The sequence below is a fragment of the Streptopelia decaocto genome, assembly GCF_964273445.1.
Source record: "Streptopelia decaocto genome assembly, chromosome: 6".
Lineage (NCBI taxonomy): Eukaryota > Metazoa > Chordata > Aves > Columbiformes > Columbidae > Streptopelia > Streptopelia decaocto.
Window position 1 is genome coordinate 22,159,873 of NC_138660.1, and position 26,493 is coordinate 22,186,365.

Here is a 26,493-nt window from a genome sequence, read left to right on the forward strand (position 1 = left end):
GAGAGGGGAACAAATCCTCTTCTCTCTACCAGAGATGCACTCTTGACCTGCACAAAATCCAGGAATACCACTGCTCTCAGATGCTGGTGGGGACAGAAGCCAATAGTGTCATGCAACACTCTCGTGTCTTGCAGAACAAGGTAAAGGATTAATGCTGCTCACTCCTGTATCATGCGTGCAAAGATTAACAGTGTAATAAGAAAGCAAATGCTTGCGTAGGTAATTCAGTCATCAGTAATGTATCTTTTTGCCTTGTGTTATTGTCCCCTGTGAGCATTTCTTCCTTAATGTTTGCTTTTTTGTTTTCTGATTAAGTCTCTTACCTGTCCATGCTATACAGTTAGGGCACATTTTTAGATAAATATGCACAGTATGTTTCAGAATTGCTTAAGAGCTTCACTAAATCCTCCAGGAACTGTGCACAGTCAGTGAAATAAAGTGCTTAATTGCACAAATAAATAGAGTAGAAGTTTGGTTTAAAGATTAGGAATGTAAATGATGGGACATAGTAGATATGTCTGTGTCTTTCTTTTTAATGGGTTCTTGCTCACTCCCCTAGCCATCTATGAATGATGTTCACTATAGTATTGCTTCATTTCCAAGTTTGTGTAATCCAAGTTAATCATTAGGACTTGCATAGAGTGCAGTAGTTTCACTGCCTGGTGAGATTGCTTTAAATGGTGTTAGTGAGGAGTGACAGTGGGATTTGTTACCAGATCATCTAAGGATCCATCGATCTTCAGTCCTCTAAACCCACTTAGTAGATCATTAGCCAGGTTGGCCTTTGGTAAAGAAAGGTGTCCTGGTTGAGGGTAGGAGTCTTTCTTCAGGATGAAACCTTCCATTTTAGAGAAAGTATCGACAACAGAGTTGTGGACAGAAGCCTAATGGCAGAGGCATTTTTAATGCTCCGTCCACCTAATGATATTCAAGCTTTGTGTAATAGGTTGCTGAAAATGAGGTGGAGCATTAAATGACACATCACTGTGGTGTTAATCAGCCTGACATGGCTGACTGATCAAAGGTGTAGAAAAATCATATAAAGAGTTTTGAGCCATAATGGAAATGTGTAGCCCTAATGTCAAATGTTAACGAGATCACCAGAAGGAAGTTAGGAGAGTTCCAGTACATGTATATAGTAAATTGTGCTCCTTTAGGTTTTTATAGATTTTGCACATGGAATGATCTTTTCACTTGCATGCCACTGTCTGTGGTATTAGTTTATTCTGGAGAAGGTGGAACTAAGGAGGAAGCCATGTCTGAATGTGTTGGTAGAAGACATCAGTTGCCTTCACTGGAAAGAACTGAGTTAAACATAATGTGCAAAACTGTGAGAAACAAATCTGACATCTCAGTAGAGGAGTGAATGGTTTCCATTAACCTTGCTGAATCTGTCTTTCTCAGAATACCCAATATAACCTCATACACTCTTGATTTTAACAGGCTTTATTATACTCCATCTCAACTACATAAATACAAAGCTAAAATATCTAAAATATTTAACAGATGTTGAACAGTAGAGAGAGACATCTCCAGCATACGGTATGGGATTGGTCCAAATTAAGTAGTGATCATGTGTTATTAAATATTGAATGCCGTTCTGGAGGTAGATCAATATTGCTCACCTTACATTGGCTGTTCAGGCACTTAAATGAGAAAAATGAAAAAAACTCTTAACTGATACGATCTTTGAAAATGAGTAGCGTGAGAGTGGTTTGGTTCTGATCTTGTAAACTGTACTAATTTACAAAGAGCTAAGTGAGATTAAATCATGCTCCAAATATCAGGTACACCTCTTTTTAGAACACTGTACAAAGGGAGTTGTAGTACAAAAAAGTTAACGAAGGCAGCAACTTTAGATCTGCACCCTGAGTACTTGCATTCTTTCATAGCTGAATAAAAGGACCCAAAGCAGCTATGACAAGCAGACAGCAGTGATAGAGGCTTTGCAGACAGGGAGAGTGGGGAGAATAAAGTATTTGTGTGAGACCAGGTGAGGGGGAAGAGCTAACCCCAAAGTGGTATGAGAGGGGCCTGGAGGAGCATGGCGGAGGTGGAATAAAGAGATGGGATGAATGTCTGAGGAGAAGCCCCAGTGTGTATATCTAGGATATATATAACTAATCAGAACAGTGTGGGAGAAATATAACAGGGAGAAGGGAGATTTCACTAAAATTATAGCAAAGTGTCTTTGCTTCAGTCAGCCGTTCTTTACTAACAATACAGCCATTTATTTTAAGTGGTAGATTACCGGGGAAATAACACATGTATGATTTATTATTGATATGAAAGATTGCAATTCTGGAAGTTTTCTGCTCCAAAAGTAGTTCCAACCATTTGTGATAGAATGCTAAGAAGAATCAGAGAGAATAATCAATTATTGCTGCATTTCCACTTCATCAAGACCATTTAGATAAATCTTAAAGATGGGAACTTTTGAAAGAGGCCACTAATGTAAAACATCCATTGTAGATCCAAAGAAAGAATATATAAAACATATGGACATACACCATAGGAACACAGTATTGGAACAGAGGATCTGTTGAAAGAAAACTCCTGGGCTCCTGCCTAGTTAACAGAAGAGAGATAAAGCATAATAATAAAATAATAAAACAGTACCTTAGAATGTTCAGTGATCATTGTCATAACTGCTTTCATTATTTTGGTAGTATTCAGTCTTTCATTTCCCATTCTTAAACATTTAAATATCAGTGGCTCTAATATCTGACACAAGACAAAACATTTCTTCATTACGAGACAAAGAATAGCTCGTCAGCAAAACACGTCATGCTGAACACCTTCACAAACAGATCTGAGGCACAACAGATTGTGGCAATTAAAGAGAGTCTCTCAAGCACTTCAAAACACAGATACCTCAGCTGTCTGCTTCATATTAATCCAAGGCTCCTTGAAGATAAAATTTGACAAGAAGGTCCTTCATTATGGTTCCATATTGCTATCTCTTTTAACAAAAAAGTCTGAAGTGAATGAGAGTTAGGATACCATATATTTAAATATTCAAAATAAGATTTGTCGTATGTGTCATCACAGTATAACTTACCTAGAGTAAAACTTGTCAAATGAAAAGGAGCTAAGAGGCAAAATTATTTACAATGTGGGCACAATTAAGCACCATTCCTCTATTAAAATTGCACTTATTTGTCTGATGTGTACACACATGGTAGTGGAAAGGTGGTAAGATCAGACTTAAAAAGAAAAAAACGGCATACGAAAAAACCCAAAACAAACTACCATCTGTACAGTAATAAAAGAACAAAAAGGAGGGGGGCATCCTTTTAGTTATTATGATTAATCATGTTTATTGCAGAAGGGCATAAGGGACCAACTAAGAACAGCCCTCTGTCGTGGTAGTAAATCCAAATGAGCAGGGAGTCCCTGCAGAGCTTACAGCCCAACACAAGCCCAGGTAAAGCTCTGGGGAAGGTGACATAAAGCACTACAGAGAGCTTTATGGTGGAGGTAGATCCTAACATCATTGCCACAATGGCTTCTTGCCTACTTTCCTAAATAAATAGGTTTGTAGGATCATTCTCTTTGTGTATCTGTGAGTGTGTCTCTGTTTTTACCTCTGTAACAACATCAGGAGGTCCTGGGACTGATGAGGGAAAACTTTTTGAGAAATCAGTGAGCAGACTTGGATTTCATTGTCAGTTATTCACGACATCAGACTAATCTGAATAAATAGCCGTACTCTGCCCCATAGCTTACATACTAACCAGAGAAAAGAGAGGAAACGTTAGTGTTGTTGAGCTGTTCCAGCTGCCTTAGATTCCCCCCCAGGTCTGTGCCTCTGCAGTTGCAATCGCACAGTATCGCTGTGAGCCCTACCTGCTTGGCAGTGAGAACCATGGCCGGCTTTGAAGTTAAACTGAAGATAGATTTCTTCTTTTTCCTGCATAATTAGTATCAGATGACCAAATGCACCAGGGCAGGGGGTGGGTGGCTTGCTGTTGCTATACTACATGTTATGTTTCAGTAGCTAAATATAGCTGTATTACCTCAGAAATACTTGAAAGGCCTGCAGCAAACCCCCCAGATACAGCAGTCATGCCAGAGGTTCTTTAGGGCCTCGTATTGCTTCCCATTTTGGTTACAGGTGGCACTAGTGTGTGTGGCACAGCCATGCCTATGGTGTAGCTGAGGTATGCTAGGAGTGTAAATTTTTCGTACTTTCTTTATGCTTTTTATTTCATGGTTAGGAAAATGCCCAAGGCAGAATCAAGGCTACGTAATGTGATTGCTCATGCACATGACAAGAAGACAAGTGCATGGGAGCCTGCCTTTGTTTGCTTAGATCATCCTTTGTCATCACAAATAATTGTACCTTCCAGAGCTGCGTGTGAATGCAGGAATTGTTAGTTTGAACGTGCAGCAAGCAGGGCTCTTCCTGAGTTGGTATGTGTGTGAGACGTGCCACGACTTGTGCTTCATGTCAGGAAAGAATGCTGATCTGGGTGGGGTGTATGTTGTCTGTTCTAAAATCCTGCATCTTCACTTGTAGCTTTTAATTTTAAAGCAACAGCTTCTCCAGTTGTGTATTTACTGATACTTGTTGCAGTTTCAGGCCACAATTAAATAGGAGCAGAGCAGGACATTGGTATAAAATGCTAGCGCTTGATACTAATTGTATCGCTTCTCTCGCTCAGAGGAGACCAGAGTCAGCGGTGTGCCAGGTCTGGCAGGGCCAGCAGTCCACATAGGCTGCTTTACAGGCAGAACATGAGCTTTTCTGGAACCACCTTAGTGGTCCCTGAATAACACACCTGCCCATGAAGATATCTGAGCTTTTCCAGTCCCTGTTTCCCATACAGAGCGATGTATTGCTGACTGGCTCATCTGGGAGTTCCCAGACTGTGGGGAAACTTGCTGGTGGTCAGTGGTGAGATCATCATCACCGGGGTTGATTCCTCCTTGTTTCCACTGGGAATCCTCTGCATAATGAAAGACTGAGAGCTGTACAAATGCTGGGGGAGAGCAACATGAGAAAGTATGAAAGCTTTCTTAGTCAAAGGTCTAAGGCAGGGAAAAGAAATAAGTGAGATGATTGAACAGTCCTTGCAGGCCTTCAGTGTAAATTAACAAAAGGAAGAGAAGACCATCTGTTGGGCAGAGCTTCTGGGGTCCAGGGGTACCAGCCTCCAGTGGAAGAGGAGCTTCCACATGCAAAACCTAGTAATACATTCAGGCAGAAAGTGACCAAGAATCGTCATGCTCAGCCGAAGTGATGATCATAGACAGGAAAGAGGATGCTGTTCCATGAGAAGGCAAGAAAAGAGATGGGTGGGTCACAAGCAAGTGGTGAACAGGAACTGGTGAGAAGGATTAAATAGAAATGAAATGGGGAGCAAAGGCATCTTGCTCAGGAGGAGGAAAGCAGAATATCAGCAGAATGTTTTGTTTTACACTGTCTTCCAATGGTGGTTCTTGGGTAATTTTGCTGGGTTTTTGCCAATTCCAAACTAGGTCTCATCACCACAGCAGAAGCCAGCTTCAGTCCAGATCTCTCGTCTTTAGTAGAGCTCTTTTCTTTGCTCCTCTTGAGCATTGCTTGAAATTAAGGTAAGGTCTACAGAGCTGTACAAGAGTAGAATTTAATTTAGACCCATAACTGGAGAAAAGAGGATGATTGTTTTAATTTTAATTAAATAAATAAATTTATGCTGAAGTCAAAAATTGAATGGAAAAACTTCAGAAATCTCAGAAGATACTTCAGTGAAAATTATGCTAATTGATTAAATGGGAAATTGTCACTTGTAGAGAAAACATTCTGAAATCACAAGTGTGAAATGTGAGTGTAAAACAACAGGACAAATGAGCGTTGCATCTGTGTGCTGAAACTGCTTAAATGAATTCTGCAGTGAAGTGCTGGTAGCACAGGTCTAGAGCCTTGTTCTGAGCACTTCATCCCTCTCCCTGGAAATAGCAGTTCCTTTATATAGTATGAATGAGATATAAAGAAAGACTTTCAAAGCCACTTTACATCTCTGGTAAATGTGGGCCAGTTCCCAACCCTGAATTATAGGTATATACAGTACGGGAGAATGTGGTTATCAATTTCCCTAGTGCACCACGAGAGAGCTTTTGATCTTGTGATCAGATTATCTCGTTAGTGGCTTTTGAGAAGGCAATAGGAGCAGATGATAGTCCATGAAGACCGATGCATTGACCTTTTTCCACTTACTGTGCCGGTTCCAAGCATGAACAGAATTTAAGCCCACGAGGGGAAAAGCAAAAGCTGCTATCAGGCACAGCAACTCTTCCTGCGCTCCAGAAATGTTGCTTGTGATGTGCCAAGGCCATGTGTTTGTTTGGCCTTACGTTGCATTTTAACCTGGTTTCATAAACAAACACAGCTTATACAATGTGCTCTGCTGTGCCGCTGCCTGACAGCCTTGCCACTCCTGCATATCTTTTTAACCCTTTAGCCAATTTGAATCAAATCTAAAAGATCCTGAGTTCTGTGAGTAGAGGAGACTCACTAGTAAAAACACGGTATTGTGAACTTAATCTTTGTGAGACGTCAGAGAACCTCCATGGGAAGCCACCAATGAAAAGGGAAGCCATAGGAAAAAGGCTTCAGTGGCAGCTGCTGCTCACTGAAGTATCTTTTCTTCTCTCTTCTTCCCTTTTTAAATAAAAATGACTTAGCAAAAGCATTCAGCCATGTCCTCAAATGTTACCATTGAAACCATGGGAGTACATCATCTGGGAAGAGAGAGTCTTTTCTTCTGTCAGATTCACATAACATAAAATGCATTTGTTTGTTTTCTTACACCATGCTTTCCCAAACAAACAAACAAACAAAAAAAAAAATCTGGGCTGGCCCTTCATTTGGAATAAATTGGAGCAGCTCCACAGAATTCAGTTTGCTGATTCATAGCAGCATAGGCTCAGATCCTTTCTTTTTCTATATGTATGTGGCACTTTCGAGATAATACAACATGTTTAGAAATGTGATATTTGAGATTTCAGATAAGTCTGGTAGCACTGCGTCAGTGTCATTTTTTTAAATGTGGGTTTGGGTTGCAGTGTCATTAAAGCTAGTTAGCTAACATAATAAAGAATGTGTGATTTAGCTCACAACATCAGGAAATGTTAAATGGATTACAAACGTTGTCCATCTTCTTACTGTGATTTCTGTACTTTAGTCCATATTGTATTTTAGTGCTCAGTTGCTGGGATTTAGTGTGGAGGAGACTAAACAGAGCACTGCTTCTGCCATGTTTTAACATGAAACATCAAATACAAAGCCTGGGTCCACTGAGCACTACCAAATAATGAGAGGCTTTGATTGTTCACAGATCTTTCCTATGAAGTGTCAAACTTTTCATACTATGAAAATGATCTTCACCAACATAGAGCTTGAAAACAGATAATTATCCAAGAACATGAAACAGAATTAACATGCACCGAAGCATGTCATGAGCATTTCCATTAGCAAATAAAGAAGGTAATTGCTGTCTGAGTACAACGCAAGGACAAGGGTTGGCTCTATTTCTTAAACGATTTAGACTGGCCACTGTTTACCCACTTAACCCATAAAAACACGAGGCTTATCAGAAGGGCTGTTCAAGGGCTGATGGAGTGTGACCAGCCTCCTGATTGCAGGCACTTCTCATTTCACACTTCCCAAGTCTGATCAGACAGAAGGTTCTGGACTATTATTAGAAGTCTGAAACCTGATGAGTCTTGCTCTTAGTTAAACAGGACATTTGTAAACCATGTTAAGCCCCAGCAATAATTAATACATTTTTTGAACCACATTTTGATTTCAGGCATAACTAAGAGGCTTCATTCTTAGCCTAGAAGAATGGACATAATTTGATATGTGGACACAATTTTCTCTTATAGAAATCAGACAAGCAAGGAAATAACACTTCTAATGGCTAATGGGAGTGGTTCTGGTTTGTGATTTTGATTTTACAAATCAATTTTCTAATATTAGAAACTAGCAGAGTGTAGAGACACAGGCTGGAAGTCTGGAAGAGAGCTTCTGAAATATCACATATAGCTCAGTGACATCACGGGCAACTTTGCTTGCACATTTATTCAGCCAGGACTTGCAAATGCTTGAGAATTTTTGTCACCATCTTCTTTTTGGGAGGCTGCTCCCCAAACTCATAACTGATAGTTAAAAAGCTTGTTTTCCCTCTTTTTATGTCTATGCTAGTTTTATTCTCAGAGATGTCTCCACATTTAAGGGTAAGGCTAGACACGTTTATAGATAATTATCATATTATCCCAGTTTTCTTTGTGCTAAGAAAAGCAAACCATGGACTCTCAGAAAATACTCTTCATGTTTTCTGGTAATTTTATTAACCTCCTGCAAAAGTTATCCCACTTAAGGTTCCTCCTTCCCAAGTATGGAGAATCAGAGCTGAAAGCAATGTGAACAGACTTGTTTGTGAGAGCACGGGAGGCAACTCTTGCCAGGTCTGGCATCATCGTGCCCTTGTGTCTCTGTGGCAGGGACATGGTGTGCTCATGCCCTAGCCACTCTACCCTTGCAGAGACTCGTGCCTTCCTGTCTAGGGCATTATTGTGATTATTACCAAAAATAAGTGCAGATCTCACTGGTGACAGCACCGTCATCCGACGTGTGCATGCATGCATACCTAGAGATGCTGTGTGGCCCATGTTTTTCTTGCAAGGGGCAACATCACAAGAAGTGGTGACACCGTCATTCTGAGCAACTGTTGGCACTCTCAGCCACCCTCTGCCTCTGAACCTGTTGTATCAAACTACCACTCTCCCAAAAATGAACTATTCTGAAGGGTCAAAGATGTTTTGTAAGCAACTCTTGCATACTCTTCACCAATAATTACAATGTTTACCTTACGTTTTCCTTACAATTGTCCACCTTTTTTTTTTTTTCTTTTTAGTTTAACAAGATGCAGAAAGTCTTAATATAACACAGCAGGATTTTTAGCCATATGGTCTATTTTCAGACTACACGTACTGCAATTGAAAAAACAGGTTTTATTTTTGGAAAAGACTACACTAAGCTAACTGTCTATAGGCGAAATTTGTGCCTGTGGCAGGGACGAACCTCAGGTCTGTGTCTAAGTGAGGCACAATGGATATCAGATCAGAACGATCTTCTTGGTGCATCACAAAAAAGTTGCAGCCCAACACCAAGATAAGACATCAAGGCGAGGTGTCTGCTTGCTTCCTTGACCCAACTGACTTACTGAATTTTAATCAAATTTTGTTAATTTCTCTTTAAACAGTTATTGTGTTTGGTTAAAACAGATTATTAACTAGAATAAGCATTTTTTTTTTTAATTTGTGCTCACTTTACATCATTCACAATTACTACTTTTTTGGGTGTCAGTTTACCCAAACTGTTATTATGAAGCTTTTGCTAATAGCAATAAGATTCTGTGAGTGCACATTCTCGTTACTTCTTCACAGCATAATCAGAAAATACGAGAACATATTTAGTTTGTGTAATTTAATTCAGTGAATATTAAGCTGATCGTGGTGCTACCAGTCTTCTAGAAATGCACTCACCTTTAATAAGCTGTTGAAAAATAGAAACTGTAAACATCAAAAATAGAAGCATTAATCCTGTAGTATAACAGGGTGAATCTCTAAAAATCATCTTAGATTCCTGCTGAAATAATTCTACTACATTTGTAATCAACCAAGAGAGAAATAATTGCTGTTAGCTTCTCTGCTGTGGAGTATGGCTCTGCAGTGGACTATCCAGGAAATCAGAGAGAAACAGACAGATTAAAGGAAGGACACAAAGGGGAAACAAAAAGTATTCAAAGATAAATGAAAGTGTGGTTCCTTAAGTATCTAGTGTGTCATCTGGCAATAAAAGTATGAGGAAGAGGGTAATGAATCAATCTGCATAAACCAGGAGAGCAAAAAGTAATCACAGGTAAAGACAGACTTATGCAAATACAAAACCTCAAGGAGAGAGGATTGGGAAGTGTATGTGGAGAAGTTGGGGCTATGAAATCAGGAGGAAAAGTTATATATAGAAAATAAAGGAATGGTTGCAAGAAAATTCCACAGAAACCATAAAAAGCTAAATCGTCATTTAAATGTACATTCTGCATCAGCTTTGCAAGACAGCCTTGACCAGAAATGTAGCCAAAAGACAGCTCCATGGGGAGCTGCAGTGTCACAAACAAATACAGAAGGAGAGGTGCTTGCATGGCTACAGAACTAGCATGGTTATTCTAGGTATGGGCCATTTTAGGTATGAAAGTTCTTCCAGACAGCCTAAGAAACTTGATGATAGAACAAAAGAAACCAAAAAAAAAAACCAAAAAAACCCACACATCAAAAATGGAAAAAGAACTTCCAAAATGCTGTTTATAACTCAAGTGGAGATACATTGGAGGAAATGAGGATGTCAGCACCCACTTTGAGTCCAAGACTTGTGCTCTGCATGTTTCCGTGTGCTTGAGGAGAGCCTTCCCCTATACCAGAAGCATTGTCATAGACAGGAAATACAAATATCAGTGTAAGTAAATGTGAACTACATAGGGGAGAGAGAAATACATAAAACAGAGGTATCTACTAATATTGGCTCAATTCCCATGTTGGGAAAGGTCTAGTCAGGAGAGACATGAATAAAATTCTAAAACCATTGTCAGTCTCTAACCATGTTGCATAAATTATGTATAGATGTTCAGTTAAGTTATTCTGATATTGTACAGGTGACTTGTAAAGCAAGACGTGTTAAGCAAAGGTTATTGTAAGGATCTGAATAACTACAGTGGAAGGAAACCTTCTGGGGTTGCCAGTTGCTCCAGAAGGTTAGATGTCTGTCTTCTTTAGATTAAAAAAAGGACTTAAGAATTGAGCGGTACTACCTCCTTGAGAGGGTTGTACTACTTTCTGAAGAAACTAGACGGGGATAATGCATCAGGCCTTTTAGATTTCTATGAAATACACACAAAAGAAGAACATCCCAAAGAAAATATATGACAAAATTGAAGACAAATAAGTTCATTTTACTTATTTATGCTGTAATATATGAATGCTAGCTAAATGTGAGAAGCAGCAGCAAAAGCAACTGCCAAATGTTTTTAAAAAGGAGCTAAGAGCATATATGGAGGAAAATTAACCATAAATGTTATCTCAAAAGAGAGGACCCTCTTGGAATAAGCGTACATATGGCAATTATGTCTAAAATTTGTTATGTTGCTATTGTTTTGTGAAATGACGGAACATCTGCTCTGTCACAAGGCACCAGTAAAATGCAGCTTTATGCCTAAAGCGATATGTCAGCCCCTAACAAAAAATGTATATAATAGGCTAAAAACAAAGTCACATTGTCTTTTTCAGTTGTAGTAATTTCTGACCTCATAATGGTTTAGAAAGGATTTTTTATTTTATTTTTGAAAAAAAAAATGAATGGAAGGATTGAGTCATTTATGACTCTTCAGGATTAGGCTTTGTACACTATTTGTGCATAAGTTGGCAAAAAGCTTTGTCTCTGCAAATCATATTTATGGTCACTAAAGCAGTTTTTAAGAGGCAACCTGCTTAAACGTACATTGAGAAAAGATCATGCTTAGCTTACAGTTCCTAAATGCAGTATTTGATTGGCCATTTTTGATCAGTGTGGAAACTCCAGCAAGTCAGATACGTGCACTCACATGATGAGTGGACGGCAGTCAGATTTCACCTCAAAGCTGTCTCTTTGGAGAGGAAGAGCATTCACACTGAAATCCATCCAATAGAAAACTAATTAACAAATCCATTAGGAAACAATTGTCATATGGGATTTGTCTCTGAGTATTCCAAGCACATAACTTTTAAGTGGCTTTATTCAAAAAGTGTATTCTCTTAGATTTTCATTGTTGTGTTCACTGACCTGAAAAGCGTGAAACTGTGGAGCAAAATATAATTTTAAAACCTATTTTCTGATGAAATGAGACCATTATCCTATAGCTTGGATATGTCCTATCCCCTGAGATATACAGGCATGTATGACCCCTCAGAAAATAGACTGATCAATGAGACGAATTGAAACCGGCACTTTTATCAAATAGTTTTCATGGACCTAAACAGTTATTACTTAACTAATGTGTGGAAGTATTCATCTGGAACATGCCTTCATGAAAAAACATGAGAATGAATTTATATTCCAGCACATCTGCTGTCAGAGTGAGAATTAGGGTTAAGAGTCATTGCAGAAAGCTCAGGGGTTGTGTGTCACGTAGTCTTTGAAGCCTCTGAAGTGTTCTTCTATGTGACAGGGAATGCATTTGCTACGTCATCAAGTATTAATAGGGGAGAAAGACAGCAACATTTCTCATGTGACTTCTTTCTTCTCCAGAAAAACATGCGTCAGCAGAACTTTTTTTTTTGGGTTGGCACCTTTGCTGGAATAAATAAAAACCATGAGAATAGTCACCTGTATCTGACTCAGAGCTGAAGAATAATATGTTATTTTTAGCTTTCAGCTGAATCAGGCACAGATAGTAAAGCTTTCCCACAGAAAGACTGTATAGTTTCTCAAAAAAACCTTTAGAAGTTTATAAACCTGATCCAAAGCCTTTTGCAGTTGGAAAATTTCCTGATTTGAGTCTGTTTTCAGTTGGGCTGTACATATCTTATTGATCTATTTATATAAGTTTATATGAGTTTTAAAAAAAAAAAAGTCTTTCAGATGCGCAAAAACTTTAATGCTTAATTTTTAAGCTGTTAAGATTTTTTTTAAACCCTAAGCAGCAGATACCTTCTGCTTTGTGAAGGTACAGGCTCCAGTGCCCAGCCTCAAATACATTGCAATTGTTTAACCAAGGCATCAGTTCTCAGCACCAAGACACTGCGCTCCCAGGCTGGAGCTGTTGTGCAGTCAATGGGAACGGCTGGATGGCATTATGCATCAGCAGCTGGAGTGTAAGTCAGCAAAATCAGGCTTGTTGAAATGTGGTTTATTAAAAATAATAGAAGTGACATGACTGACTCCAATCTCTGATCTCTATTGATAAATATGGGCAAGGGACTGTGACTCTACAGCCAACTGTGGTGAAGCAGAAAGTTTTAGGGGTTGATGGCAGCAGCTTGGAGAATTGTTCGGGCTTTTAGGCAGATCGTGGCTGTCTCTGAAGAGACCTCAGACCTTCGTATGACTTCCAGCTTCTGTTGGAGACTTCTCGGCGCCTTAGCCACGAAGCATCAAGGGCATTCCCTGTCCACAGCCATCTTCTGGACCTAGCAGAGCGTAACAAAACATGAAGGTTCATGTCGTTATGTTCATGTCGTCTTCTAAAGCTCCGCCATCCCAGCCCATCCTGATGCAGTCTGTGTGATTTCAGTGCAGTTGAGAGACCTTTGAGAAAGGTTTCTATGATTCCATGAAAAAAATAGATGGAGAAACGCTGGTATACACTTTGCTATCGCACTAAGACATAGATCTCACTAAAGTCACGTGATGGTGGCCAAAGGACGCATGTTCCTTCAAAATCTGGAAAAGAGAAGGGTACTAGATCACAAGTCACTATGCAGTGGTGACACAGCCCTTCTCAACAGGGCTGCACGCTGTGTAGGGAGCTCCTCCCTTCATCTCCTAGAATGGTTTTATTTATAGATAAACCATTATCTCTGCACAGGGTTGGGCTCTGGCTCATCAGACGAGGTGAATGGTAGCCATAGGTGGAAAAGTATTTGCTGGAACAGTCATTGGAAGAGGTTGGGAAAGGGCATACAAGGGGAAAAGGTTTGGTAGGTTGCACGTGGGTTGGCTTTAAGTTGTAATGTTGTAAAAGGGTTCTGTGTAGTTTGATGCCTTTCTGTCCTGGAAGGCCAGGAAAGCGCTGGTTCAGCCTTTGTTAGTATGGGCAGGAGATGCCTCTATGGGCTATGGCTAATCTCTTTTTGCAGTGAAGGCACTGAGAATCCAGAAGTCTGCAAAACGCTGCAGTGCACCATGTTGAAAAGCTGAACTGGTTTCTTGGTGTTTGTCCAAGAAGGCGGTACACATTTAGTTCAAGAATTTACTTGTTTTGAGCAGAGGTCAGGATTGGACCATAAGTGCTGAATGAAATAAATTTTTTGAAAAGGAGTACCCTAACAGGCAGTAAACATTTCTGCTTTGACTGGCAAGCAGTCATTAAAAGCCTTCATTAAATTTTGCATCTGTTCTGTTCACCACTTAGCCATTTCTTTTCATTCTGAAGGATTATAACTAAGAATGAATGAGTCTTTTCTAATATGGTCAGGACACAATAAATCTGTGAAGGAACCAAGTTATCTTTCTCCCTCGTAGGCAAATTTTTCTGATTGTTTAACAAAATGTTGTTTTGTATTGCCATGACATCAGTCTTTACGCCTGTGAATAACGAGGCTCAACATTAAGCAACTTGTTTATAAAAAAACAGTCATGCAGTAACAATTAGAGAGTGTTTAATGTGCTTCCCCACCAGAGTCCATACCCTCTCCTCCCACTTACTGATCTTCCCACTGCAGTATGAAGTTATTTGTGTCTTCAGAATGAGAAGACAGATCTTTTCAATGAAAGGGTGAAATATTTCCAAAGTTCTGCCATATAGGAGTTGGCATCTGTTATTCTGTAGAACAGGATCTGCCCCAGAGTGGAGGGTGGGAGCTCACAGGTTCTGAAGGAGACCATCGCACAAAGGGAAATTGCTGCATCTGTCATCATCCTTTCAACCCAGTTAATACAGTTGTATTAGCCTTGTGCTCCAATTCCTCCCCCAGCTCCCAGCCCACCTCCTTTTTAGTGTGAAATGTGTCTGAAATCTTCAAAGTAGCTATGTTTCAAAATATATTTTGCTCAGTACCAAGAATAATCATAGTCCTCTGGGATAAAGCAGATCACAAAGCCTGAAATCAATCTGCAGTTTTTGAGGGAGAAAATGCTTGTGATGAAGGATATTGGGTAGATCCAGAATCTAGCTGACTTGGAGAGGCATTATGAAGTATTTCAATTCAGTTAAAATATTTCTACATAACTAGAATAACAGGTCCTAATTGTACCTTGTCATACCATGCAAGCAGAGCTAAGACGAACAGTTTTCGTAACTCTGAAAAGAAGATGAAGCTGCTGCCTTCCAAAACAATGTTCATGTGCCTTGCAGGCTGAGTTTCAGCGATGTGAAGGAAGTGATCTGAAATACTGTATCGGCTCTTTCCATCACTTAAAACCAAAATAAACGTGCCCAGTGTAATTTTCCAACAAGATTCAGAAAATAAATTGGTAGTCATTTGTAAAATGGGGGTGACAGTTATGGGGGAATGAAAACTCTATAGTAACCAGAGCAACTTAGGCAGGCTGTGAAAAATGCACTCCAAGTGAGGGGTTTCCCTGTCACTGGGCTGCAGGGGAGGCTGAGCTATTGGGACTTTTCTCTGCAGAAGCCGTCCCACCTTCTCTAATATCCTGAAGCAGTGGTGACAGCGAACATGAGCTATTGAGGAGAGTGTGCAGCACCTCGGTTCTGAAACGTGGTACAAAACTGGCACAGCTCTGACAGGAGAGCTGGTGTGTAGCTCAGCGAGTAGGTGCTCCTTAGACGTGGGGGACAGCTTCACGTTTCTCCTGAATTACCTTTCCTTGGCAAAGGCCTTAGAACATGTTAGTCTAAGCTGGTTACTTCATTTCTTCCCAAGTAGTGCTGCTCTCTTTGTTGCCCGGGTAGACTGGGTTTAGATTCACAGAAAATGAAATGATATTTTTCAGTCTTTGGAACTATGGGTGAACCGAAAAATAATTTCTTCCCGCAGCACGAATAGTAGGCAACTGTTCCTGGTGACAGGAAGAGTTATCTAAAGATCAAAAAGATGAGTTTTGGTAGTAAATACGATGTTATGGCAAGTGTGACTTAGTATGATACATTTAGATTTATTTTAAAAAAAGGTTTTCTGATTCTATGCTTAGTCCAAGAAACGTACTTCAAGTAAAATTTAATTAACAACTTGCAGTTGGTACAGGCATCTTAAATGACGTTATCTTAAAACTCATATCCAGAGGCCAAGGTTTTCAAGTGACCAAGCCTGTAATGAAAAGTAGCAAATACCCGTATCTCTTCAAAGGTGGTCAAGTCTATTGTGGTCTTCAATTGCAAATAATCCAAAATAAATACTTTAACAGCTGGCAGATTATACCATCATTAACCAGTGATCTCCAAACTGTGGTTTGCAAGAGGAAAAGCTGCAGGACTTAAGAGTCCCTGCGATTATATTAGTAGAAGTGATGTTTTTAGTTAAAAGTTCATTGATAAGTGTCCCTGGTCACCTGTGGTGGAGCAAATTTAATGGTATAGTCTGTTGTTCCAAAATATTTGGATGTCGCAGCCAGAAAAAGCCTCCAACTTGAGGAGCAGTTCTTGAAAGTGCTTTTTGCTTTATAAACCCAGCTTGGTCACCAGAGGCACAAACTCTGTAAATATTCTGACTGTTGTTGTTTTTTTGCTTCTTCTATTATAGCTGGATGCTGAGAAGGCAAAATTGAAACTGGAGAGATGGGCTTCTCGGGATGCTGGCAGTGGGGGTGGAAGAAGTGAAGAGGTGGAGTCCAGCGGGGATTGTGACGATGAGGACGGCTGCCAAGGATCTGGTGACAGGATTCACACAGCAGGTAAATACTGTTTCTGTAGGCACATACAGAGCTTAGAAATTCACAGATGTCACAATTAGGTGGACAGAGCTAAGATCTGCACTGCTTGAATTACTGTTGAAATCCAACTAAATTCAAAGGTTTTGAATCCTAATCTGTGAAGAGCTGCAGTAAAAATAGAATGATACAGACAGTAACCCAATATAATTTAACACTTGATGTGCAGATAAAAGACTTAAATGTAGAGGGAATAATATGTGCAGTGAAATCTAGATCACAGAAATACTAGAAGAGCCTTCCTAGATAATGTGGGCTCTTCAAATAAATAGAAAATGAGTGTCCTTATAGACTCTGCTAAGTGTTAACATAAATATTTATCGGTTGCATAATGATACTGGAGGATGATCTGAATGGAGTTGGCTTCTCAAAATATATATTGTTGAAAAAACATACAAAGCACTGATTTTTTTTTTTCCTGGCAGTGAGCTGCTGCATAAATAAAATTTCTTGATAGTCTCAGGTATGCATTCTGCAATATTTATTCATGAAATTACTTGGATAATATGTCATCAAATGTAGAATCAGCATCAGACTCTAACTTAATTTCCACCAAAATGGTGGCAATTTAATAGGTACTTAAGCCCTTGCCACAGTAAGTCAATAAGAAGATATTTCCATCTAAATATTTGATATTATTGTTTTTTCTTATCTGGAAGTTCTGATTCATTTCAGTTCATTAAAACGTAACTGCTTTAATTACCATTGTGTGTGTGAATATAATTTGGTTTGGATGTGCAAGTATATGAAATACAGGTATAATGGTGTTGAAAAATAATGTTCATTAAGATGGCTGGAACTCAGGTAAGTTCTAAACTGCTGCTTCATTCTGCTGCGATAGCCAAGTGCCCCTTCCTTGTCCCTTTACCAGTGACTGGAGCATGGAAAAATGTATCCCATATTCAAGTAAGACTTGCAAACAAGCTGTGATTAGCCTGTAGTCAAGACTTCGGTTGTTCCCATTATGAATATTTGTTCAGGAAAACCCAGCTTAAACATGTTTTTGAAATGTGTGTGAAATGTTAGATTTAGCTTGCAGGACCAGGTTATAAATACTTGAAATTTAATTTGTGTTGATGAGCTGTATGATCAAGAGATGTGAAGTATTATAGTATAGGGACAGTATTTTTAAAAATTATTAAATAATTGCAACTAGAAGACTAAGTAAAGATTTTCACCATCTACTCACTAATATTCTTGAACAGAGCTTTGATGCAGTGTTATTTTAAAACTATTTGCTTAACTTTTGTTTATCGTTTGTTGTATTACATACATTAGATGTTTTGGGCCCTGAAGATTTGTGAGGGTAAATACATTAATATGCTTTCCTCTATATGTGAAATAATACAAACAAAAGCTAGGTGCTAAGTACTCTTCAATGAACAATTAAACTGTTAATACACTGTTTTGGGAGGATGTGTAGGCGTGCTTACATGGACAATGGCAAATTTCAGGTGTTGAAAATAAAAACTTGAGAATACTTTCAAGACTTGACTCACAGCTGGCTTTAATAGTGGAAAACTACTGAATGTCTCTTTCTTCCCCTCTTTTTGCAATCTATTTAATTAAAATATTTTATTCTGATATTGTCCTGGATTTAAAAGAATTACATATGTATAACTAGCTGTTTCAGAATTTGGTAGGGTTTATATCCAATTAAAAACATAATTACAATTAATTTTAGACAATGGTCTTGATTCGTAACAGTAAGAATAAGTGTTTCATTGTGTGACAATAGAATTGCTGTTTCATAATTAGCTTTAAAATATTGTACTTTACACAAGCCACTAGCAGTAAATCTGTTTTGCATATCTGGATACAATTAAGAGATAAAATGGAGTAATCTCATTATAGAGCTGCTTTGCTTTAATATAATGTTAAAGAAACAAACATCAGATTAGTTGAATTTCCTCTTGCTGCATGTCTGTAAGATGGTGTTTCTAATTCTACAGTCTGTGAATTTGTTATATTTTCTAAACTTTTAAAACCTGTTTGGTGGAGGTGGAACATGACGATGTTGACTATTCCTTGCTCATTTGCAGTACACAGGGAACTGAGACGTGAGTTGAAGCTAAAGATAAATCCCAAGTAAAACCCTGATTTGAAGCTTAGTGAAGTTAGTGGGAATATTCTTACTTACTATGGCAGGTTTGGATGAGACATAAATGATAGCTATAAAATGCCAGTGATCTCATCAGTGCGTGTTGTAGTGTTCAGTCATACCTTAGAACAAAAGGACTAAAAGAGGAATAAAAGCCTTTCAAAACATAGACTTTTTGGCAGAGCAGTCATGCTTTTAACAGCAGGTCTGTGGTGAAGAGAAAAGAAAGGAAAGGATTTCAATGTCAGCCTCTAAAATGCTGAATTTAGAATGTAGTAAAAATGTACTACATTTGTCATTTATTTGAAACGTATATGAAAATGATATTTATAATTTATGTGTTGAGAGACCTGCTTTGAGCATTGCAAAAGACTCAGATTGCATTAAAATAGTTTCTGCAAAGCTACTGAACACTCATTCCTTTCAACCTCCCAGAAAAGGAAAAAAATATTAATTACCTTTTCCTTAACAATAAATTGCCAGGAGTTTCATCAACATCTGGGTTACCATCTTCACAACATTTCTGTTCATAACTATTAAAAGTTCCCCCTGGACAGGGTACATGGCCGTCTCCCCAGTTTGCTTTTCCAAATTGTGATCAGAGGGCCTGGCTCCGAGGGTTTAGACTTCTGTGGGCACCAGGTAGGTGAACACAGAAGTGATTCTGTTCTTGTGTGTTCCAGAAAGCTCCATTGAATGTAGCCTTTCCAACAGTTCTTTTTTGTTGGGGATTGCTGTGTGTCACCTTGCAATGCATACTATGCATACTATAATCCTGTCCTGTAGTTTGTCACCTTCTAGCCTTTGAGAATCATTTCTGCATATCAGTTAATAATTTTATGTCTGCAATTAAGATACGTGGCTATGTATTATTTAGTGCTGGGGTTTTGTTTACTCTTGTTACAAATAAGTCTTTGCTAACCAAATCCACTGTAATCTAAAAAAGATCACCACTTCTTCCTCTAGTTATAATAGGCTTAATTATCTATTCTGTATCATGTTTAGCCAAATGATTTCATATGAACAAGATAAACCAATTCTCGGGAAACTAGCATTCTCTTAGGAAATTCTGTATGGTGGAAGATACTTTAAAATGTCAGATTCTCACAGGCCTTACCAATTAGCACAAGTATCTCTTCTTGGGGAAAGCTGTGGAAACAGCTCTGTTTCTCAAGCAGACCCATGTGTTATTTGTTGGCTAGTACCAACTTTTTAATGACAACATCTGTTAATCATCTTTGAGGAAAGCTGTGTTGGGAGAGATTTTAGAAGAGGAAAGCAATCCATACAAATCCGGAGCATGGATGGGGAAGTTGCTGTGTGTTTTGCACTGCTTCAGTCCAGCAGGTTTCTAGGCAGAAGCACAAAGCAGCACCTTGGTCTGAACCTTGCTTAGCACTGCGTGGTCACCTGAGCATGGTCTTACATGAACTCCGATCACAAAATGAGCCCACTGATGTAAGTGCTTATTAAACCCATATTGGATCATGAAGGGTGGTGGTGGTGGTGTGGGGAAGGGCGGGGATTGCTCAGTGCCTTGCAGGATCAGGCCACAGCAATATTTACTAGGAGAGGGATTAACATCCTGCAGTTCATGGAAAGACAGAACAGGAGCAGATTCACATTGTGTCCTGCCTCTTCACTATTCAGAGAAAAGGAAAAATGTTTCAGTCTGTTCAGTGAAAAGTGGGAAGGAAATGAGTGCAGGGGATTTCCCATTCCCAGCTGTGCTGCACAGCTGTATGTAGTGTTGAGACATCAGCCAAGCAGTGTTAACCAACATTTGATCCCTATTCAGGGAAATCACTAGGTGATTAGCCATTAAACAAAGTTTAGAGGAAGTGTTTAGACCACAGGCAGAGGCCTGAGTTTAATGCAAGTTCAAAGTCACCAATATAGAGCTCTGGATTTTGTGGAAGTTGTGGAGCATTATGTTGAAGAAAGCTTGTGCTGACACCAGCTCTTGGCATGGGTCCATATGCACACCTGTCTGTGGGTGCGGGGGACATGGGTGTTCCTGGGCCTGCTTACTAGTGTGTATCACTGTACTTTATATGTGTGTGTATATTCTGCATATTCAGTGTAAGACAGAAATCAATCCAACCTTCTTTCTAGAGGGATGTGATACAATATTGTGCAAAGTTATAGGGAATGTAGCTAGTGCTGGACTGCAGCTGTGCTCTTGCTGGAAAGGCAGGCAAACAGCACAGGTTAAGAACAACATATATTTTAGTGTATGTTTGGGCCCACCCTCCACTGAACAGAATAGAAAGAGCCAAAATGCCTGGTGTGTGTGAACGGCAGTCTTTGCACCAGATTCACCCCTCTGTGGGTATAATCGTTATATATGAGTCAAAAACCTCAGCCCTCAGATGCAGTATGCATTAACTCCACTTCTTCTGACATGCCTCAAAACTTCAGATTTTTGGGAAACAGAGACCCGGATTTTACCTTTCCCCTGGCTGCCTGCCTGCTCCACACTGAGATGGGCTTCAGCTTTGCCCCCATCCCAAAAGCAGTGGATTTCCACAGAATAACAACAAGTGCCTGACCAGTGATGACCCTTGGGCACAACAGATTTTAAACAATACTTAAAATGGTATCTGTGAGTGCAGGCGTTCAAGAAACAAACACATCCTGTGACATCCCAGTCAGACTTTGAACATGACTGTATCAGATGTCCTTTATTACTGTGATTTTTGCCAGGTTCTTATCTAACCCCCAAACCAGTTTTCTTCTGTACTTCTTCCTAATTCTTTCATGAATTTCCCTCCCTGTAACAAGAACTTTCTGATTTCAGATGTCTCTCTGTCAGATATCCTGCTTCTTGTCATGGTTCAGTGCCTGAGTGGGAACCTATAACAAATTTACATTTTTAGCACATTCAGATGACATGATTCCAACCCTTAGCTTTCTTCTTGGCTGTTTAGGCACTATGTAGCTTCAGTGCACCTTTCTGCTCTACACAGAGCATCAGAAGAGATTATCCTGGTTGTGGATTTCTTCTTCAGGGCATATGAGAAAGACTCTCCCCCCCCTACTCCCCCAATGCCTTGATAAGTGCAGACAAGTACATTTTCTTTTTTCTTAATGTCTTCTGTCTGATCCGTATCTGTCTCAGCAGCTATGGAAAGTTAATGTATTTTTCTCACTCCTCATGAATGTTTTCATTATCAGTGTTTTCTTTCTGAATATCAAGATTCTTTTGCCCTTTATTACGTTATCATTCTCCTGGCTTGTCTGTCTTTTCTAGGCATCAGTATTACTGTATTAACTGTCATTTTAATCATACTTCATTTCCATTCACCATGTTACAGGATGCACTTACACTTGTATTTATCCAAATATGTAATTGTACAGCTGCTGATTTTGTAATTATTAGTACAAAACATCAATATTCTGAGATCATAATATCTGCTGGCAGTCAGCCATGCTCATCAGCTTCTCATTGCCACACGTCTTCACTTTCCTCACAGATGATCCTAGCTCGCAGAAATACTGCATTTTCAGCGTCTTACGTCTTCCTGCCTAGAGAAATCTCTCCATCATGCCTCATCCCCAGCCCACTGCCTTGCGCAGCCATTTTTCTACATCCTTTGTTGTACAAGACATTTTGTCTTCAGCTCCATTTTTAGGGAACCTATAAATTCCTTTATTGCCTTAGTGTAAATGCCTCATTCCATCTGCAAAAGAGCGTAGTAACAGTTTACACCTTTATATAAGGGGTTTTTTGTTAAGAAAACTCAGTTGTTTCAAAGTGCTATTTGTCATTTGGGGTGGTAGAGATCAGCCTGTGTCAACAGGAACATAAGCAAACCCTGTCAGAGGCCTTTGGCACATGTGGGTGGTAGTTCTACAAAATTTTGGCTTTGGCTTCTGTTGTAGTTTGGGAAGAGATGTGTGAGCAAAGAAAACCAGAGAAACCTAAATAATCAGGATGAAAAGTACAGATTTTGTTTAATGCTAATTGCACTTGATAGGATCTGATCCTGAGATGAGGTACTTTGGACTGGTGGAGTTGTCACGCTGTCATCTCATGGGCACACTTTGCTGAGCGTTTCTCTGGGGGACGGTGGCATTTCCTGCAGCCTTGGTTCTGTGCAGATGGGCTCAGGAGACAGCTGAGAGGGGCTCCTGCAAAGGGGGTAGGAAGAGAAATCATTGCAGGAGGAAGGATGGAAGAAAGAAGAAAAAAGGTTTCCCAACCTCTATATCTCTGATTAAATCTATTATGTAATCTACTGACACGGGGATATGATATTACATGTCATTTTAGTGTCCTTCGTTACACAGCGCGATTTAAACTGAAATGCATACGAGAAAAAGAGTATAATCATTCTTAATCCTTACTCAAGCTCAGCATTTATGTGTCAGTTTGAGGTGTAAAGGAACGGGATTTCAGTTCCCTCAGATTTTCACTCCTAGACCTGAGGTGAGAGAGTTCCCAGTACCACCAGCTCTCCTGTTTGGATCCATACAAAACAGGAGTTTTTGCCAAGTCATGTAGATGAGTTTCTGCATGGCCAGATAAACATGTCCCCTGTAGGAGTTTCTCCTAATGCTAATCAGAATGCTAGCTAGAGGCATAACAGCCCTAGTGCCAGTTCTGTGACTCTCTGAACAACTTTGATACTATCTTTGGTACCTTCAAAGATGTAAAAAGGTAATTGGGGAAATGTAATTTTAGCATTTCACCAGAGAAATGTAAATTACAGCACATTTTTGATCATTTTAGCACCGTTTAGACAAAATTAAAAGGTAAAAGCATTTCAGTTGCTTAGGGTATAAAGCCTTCTAATGCGCTGTTCCGTAAGGGAAAATTAAACATTGGAGAGATCAAGATAAAGACATTTGGGGCTTAACTGCTTGCAGTAGTTCTGTATAAGCAGTCATCAGAGACTGCATTGTAGATCACTGAAGGGTAACGTGCTTTTACCAACTTTCTATTAAAAATATTACCCGTAATCTGTGTCCTTTGAATGCACTTATTACAGCAGAACAATTTTTTACTAACTTTGTCAGCAATATTTTATGTAGTTACTTTCCACAGGAGCAACTTGATGTGTACATATTTTTCTGAGATGTTTTCAAAACATCCCTAAACTTACAACTCATCAATCTGATTTTTCCAATGAATTCTCAATCACACCAGCATTTCTCACATATTTTAATAAAATTGACTTCTTTTAAAGAAAAATACCACAAAGCTGAATGGCCCCCAAACAGGAGAAACACAGTCAGACCTCAAACAGCATGAATGAAAAGAGGCAGATTGGTATGTGATGGCTAAAACTATGAGAAAGACAAGCTTCCAGGAAAAATTGCCTTACTAAGCACGTGAGGCAGAACATTCTTCTTGCTTCAGGCCAGGAGCAGTCTCCAGGTAGATACTTTGACCCCACAATCTTAATTCCTACTTCTGTGAAAGTCATTTGCAAGCATCAAGCTGGCACCCAGAGTTTAGAGGCCAAGGTAAATGGAGAGTAAAACCAATCCTCTCATGAGCTGTGTGATTTAGATCTTTCTGACAAGGAATTCACTTAAGAGCTGTAATATCTTGGTCATGCCAAGTAGCGATAGGATGAATGTGAAGGCTAAGGCAATTTGCCCCCAAAACACCATAAAGCCAAAATTAGTTAAGCGGAGTTAACAATGAAAGGTCCTTCAAATTACTTCAAAATAGGTAACTCGTATAACTTAATGGAAGCTCCGTTTAAAATTCTAATGCCATTATGCTATAAGTTATTGAAACAATCCTGCAAGCCTAAGGAAGATGTTCATCTTTGAGTTATTCTTCATGCTGCACTAGGGAGCAAGTCCCTGGTGGCAGCTGAGTGACAGTGCTGGTGGTGGCTCCTTCCTCCTCCTCTGGAGCCCTTGGCAGTGGAAATAGAACTTAACGTCACTGACAAATAAAAATCCCATTTCTGTTTCTCCCTGCTGCCACCTTCCCTTGTTTTATGATTCATGAGGAAAGCCTTAAGCGGTCACCGTTCTTTTAAAGGAAGGAAAGAATTGCTTTGGTTTGTTTTCCTTCCTTCCCTCTCTTGAACTGATATTTCTTGGAGGTGTTTTGTCTTTGGTTTTAGGGGGAAAATGCCTTGAGTACACCAGGTATGCATTTTGAGGTTTTCCTATTCCTTGATTGTCCATTTTAAGGGATAATAATACTCCTTAAAAGAGTGCTGCTGTGCCTGAAGCCAACAGATATGCCATCAGAATGTCTCAGCTGAGAAATTCAGGATCAAAACAATACCCTGAAAGAAAGCACAGTTTAGTTCTACAGTAACAGCACAGTACAAATTCTCTGTACCCTATACACATTTTACTACAAGAAGAACAGAACTTCAGGCTGAAGTCTGTGACATATCAACAGGATTATCAGTTTATATCGCTAGACATGGCTGCCTTGAGATTGAGATACTCATCGTAACTCAAACCAGTTGCTGATCTTCTGCGTAGTTAAATACCTTCCTTGAGAAGAGTTAAAAGATTAGGCACATTATTCCTCAGCAGGTGATTTTGCATCTGATTTATCCCACAGTGTCTCCTGTCTACTGGATTTTAAGAGTATTTATTTCTGTCCTTCAATCCTGAAAGCAGTTAAGTAATATTTTAATGAAATTTAACACTTTCCAGGATGGACAGTTGACAACTTTCAGAGGCATTTTAGGGTGTTGTGCGGGTTCAAGGAGGCTATAATGCCATCTGCCAGCCTCAAAAACCAGAACTGGATATATTATAATTTACAGAACGGGCAAGTTAGAAACCTTTTTGTTTCTCTATGATATGCTGGAGTGCAGAGCGTGAATCTGTGCAAACAGGGTGAAGTTTCTAAATACTGAATTACTAAGGGTCTTCATCATTGTTCTCGGTGATGGAAAAGTCAGCTGGATACAGGATTCTTTAGCACTTCTTCTAATACCATTTCTAGTCTGGTTTTCTCCATTTGCCTCGATTAATTACCTGCTATGTATAGTTGTATCAGAAGCTTTTATTTTTCTGAATTACATCTCTGTTCCTAGTTCAAGTCCCTGAATATCACAATCAGAAAAAGTTTTCTGTCCGTCCTGTCTTTTAGGATTTAGACAGATTTTCTTCTTTAATCACTCTCACCCCCCCGCATTGTGCTAGTTCTTCTATGCATGTCTAATAGTTTGTCAAGCCAAGTTTTAATTATTTCTGAAATAAAATACCATAAGGAACCAACCAAACTTTGAATGTGACTAAATGATATTTTGAAATTAAGAGAATTATTTTTTTTGTCTCTTGAGGTATCTTGTATCACATTATAGTTTGCTCCTCTTCTAAATAAACACTTCTGTCAAGTGTGCAAATTAGCCTTCCTTTCAGCGAGATTTAAGTCCATCCTCTGTTGTAATGCTTTCTGAAAGGATGCACATTCTTGATGTAGATATGATTTGCACAAGCAAACCTACCTTGCACAAGCGACCTACATGGGTAGCAGCATTCCCCAGAAAAGGGTGAGACCCAGTTCCCTGCTGCTGTTTAGAAGAAACATAGTTATCATTTTGGAAGAGGTAAAAGCAAAACTATATATTCTGGTGAGCAAGTATCTACTTTTGATTTAGCAGGGAGCATGATTTCTGGCACTGTGCAGCTCATAAACTCTCATGTGAAGTCCAGATGAAGCATGAGTTTTAAAGTGATGATCCAGGTAGCATGCAAAGGTAATAACTACTCCTTCAGACTTCATTCAGTTTAGTTATAAAAATCATTAAACATTCTCAGAATCACAGTTTTA

General features: G+C 39.3%; 1 protein-coding gene across 2 annotated transcripts in view; it reads left to right on the forward strand.

Moving 5' to 3' along the window:
• The window catches only part of LOC309441874 (glypican-5-like), a 348,781-nt gene that overhangs the window by 239,501 nt on the left and 82,787 nt on the right, over positions 1 to 26,493 (forward strand). For both annotated transcript variants that reach the window (XM_082057076.1, XM_082057077.1), the window contains one exon: positions 16,441 to 16,591. In XM_082057076.1, the coding sequence (XP_081913202.1) occupies positions 16,441 to 16,591 (151 nt within the window). The remainder of the gene's footprint in view (positions 1 to 16,440; positions 16,592 to 26,493) is intronic.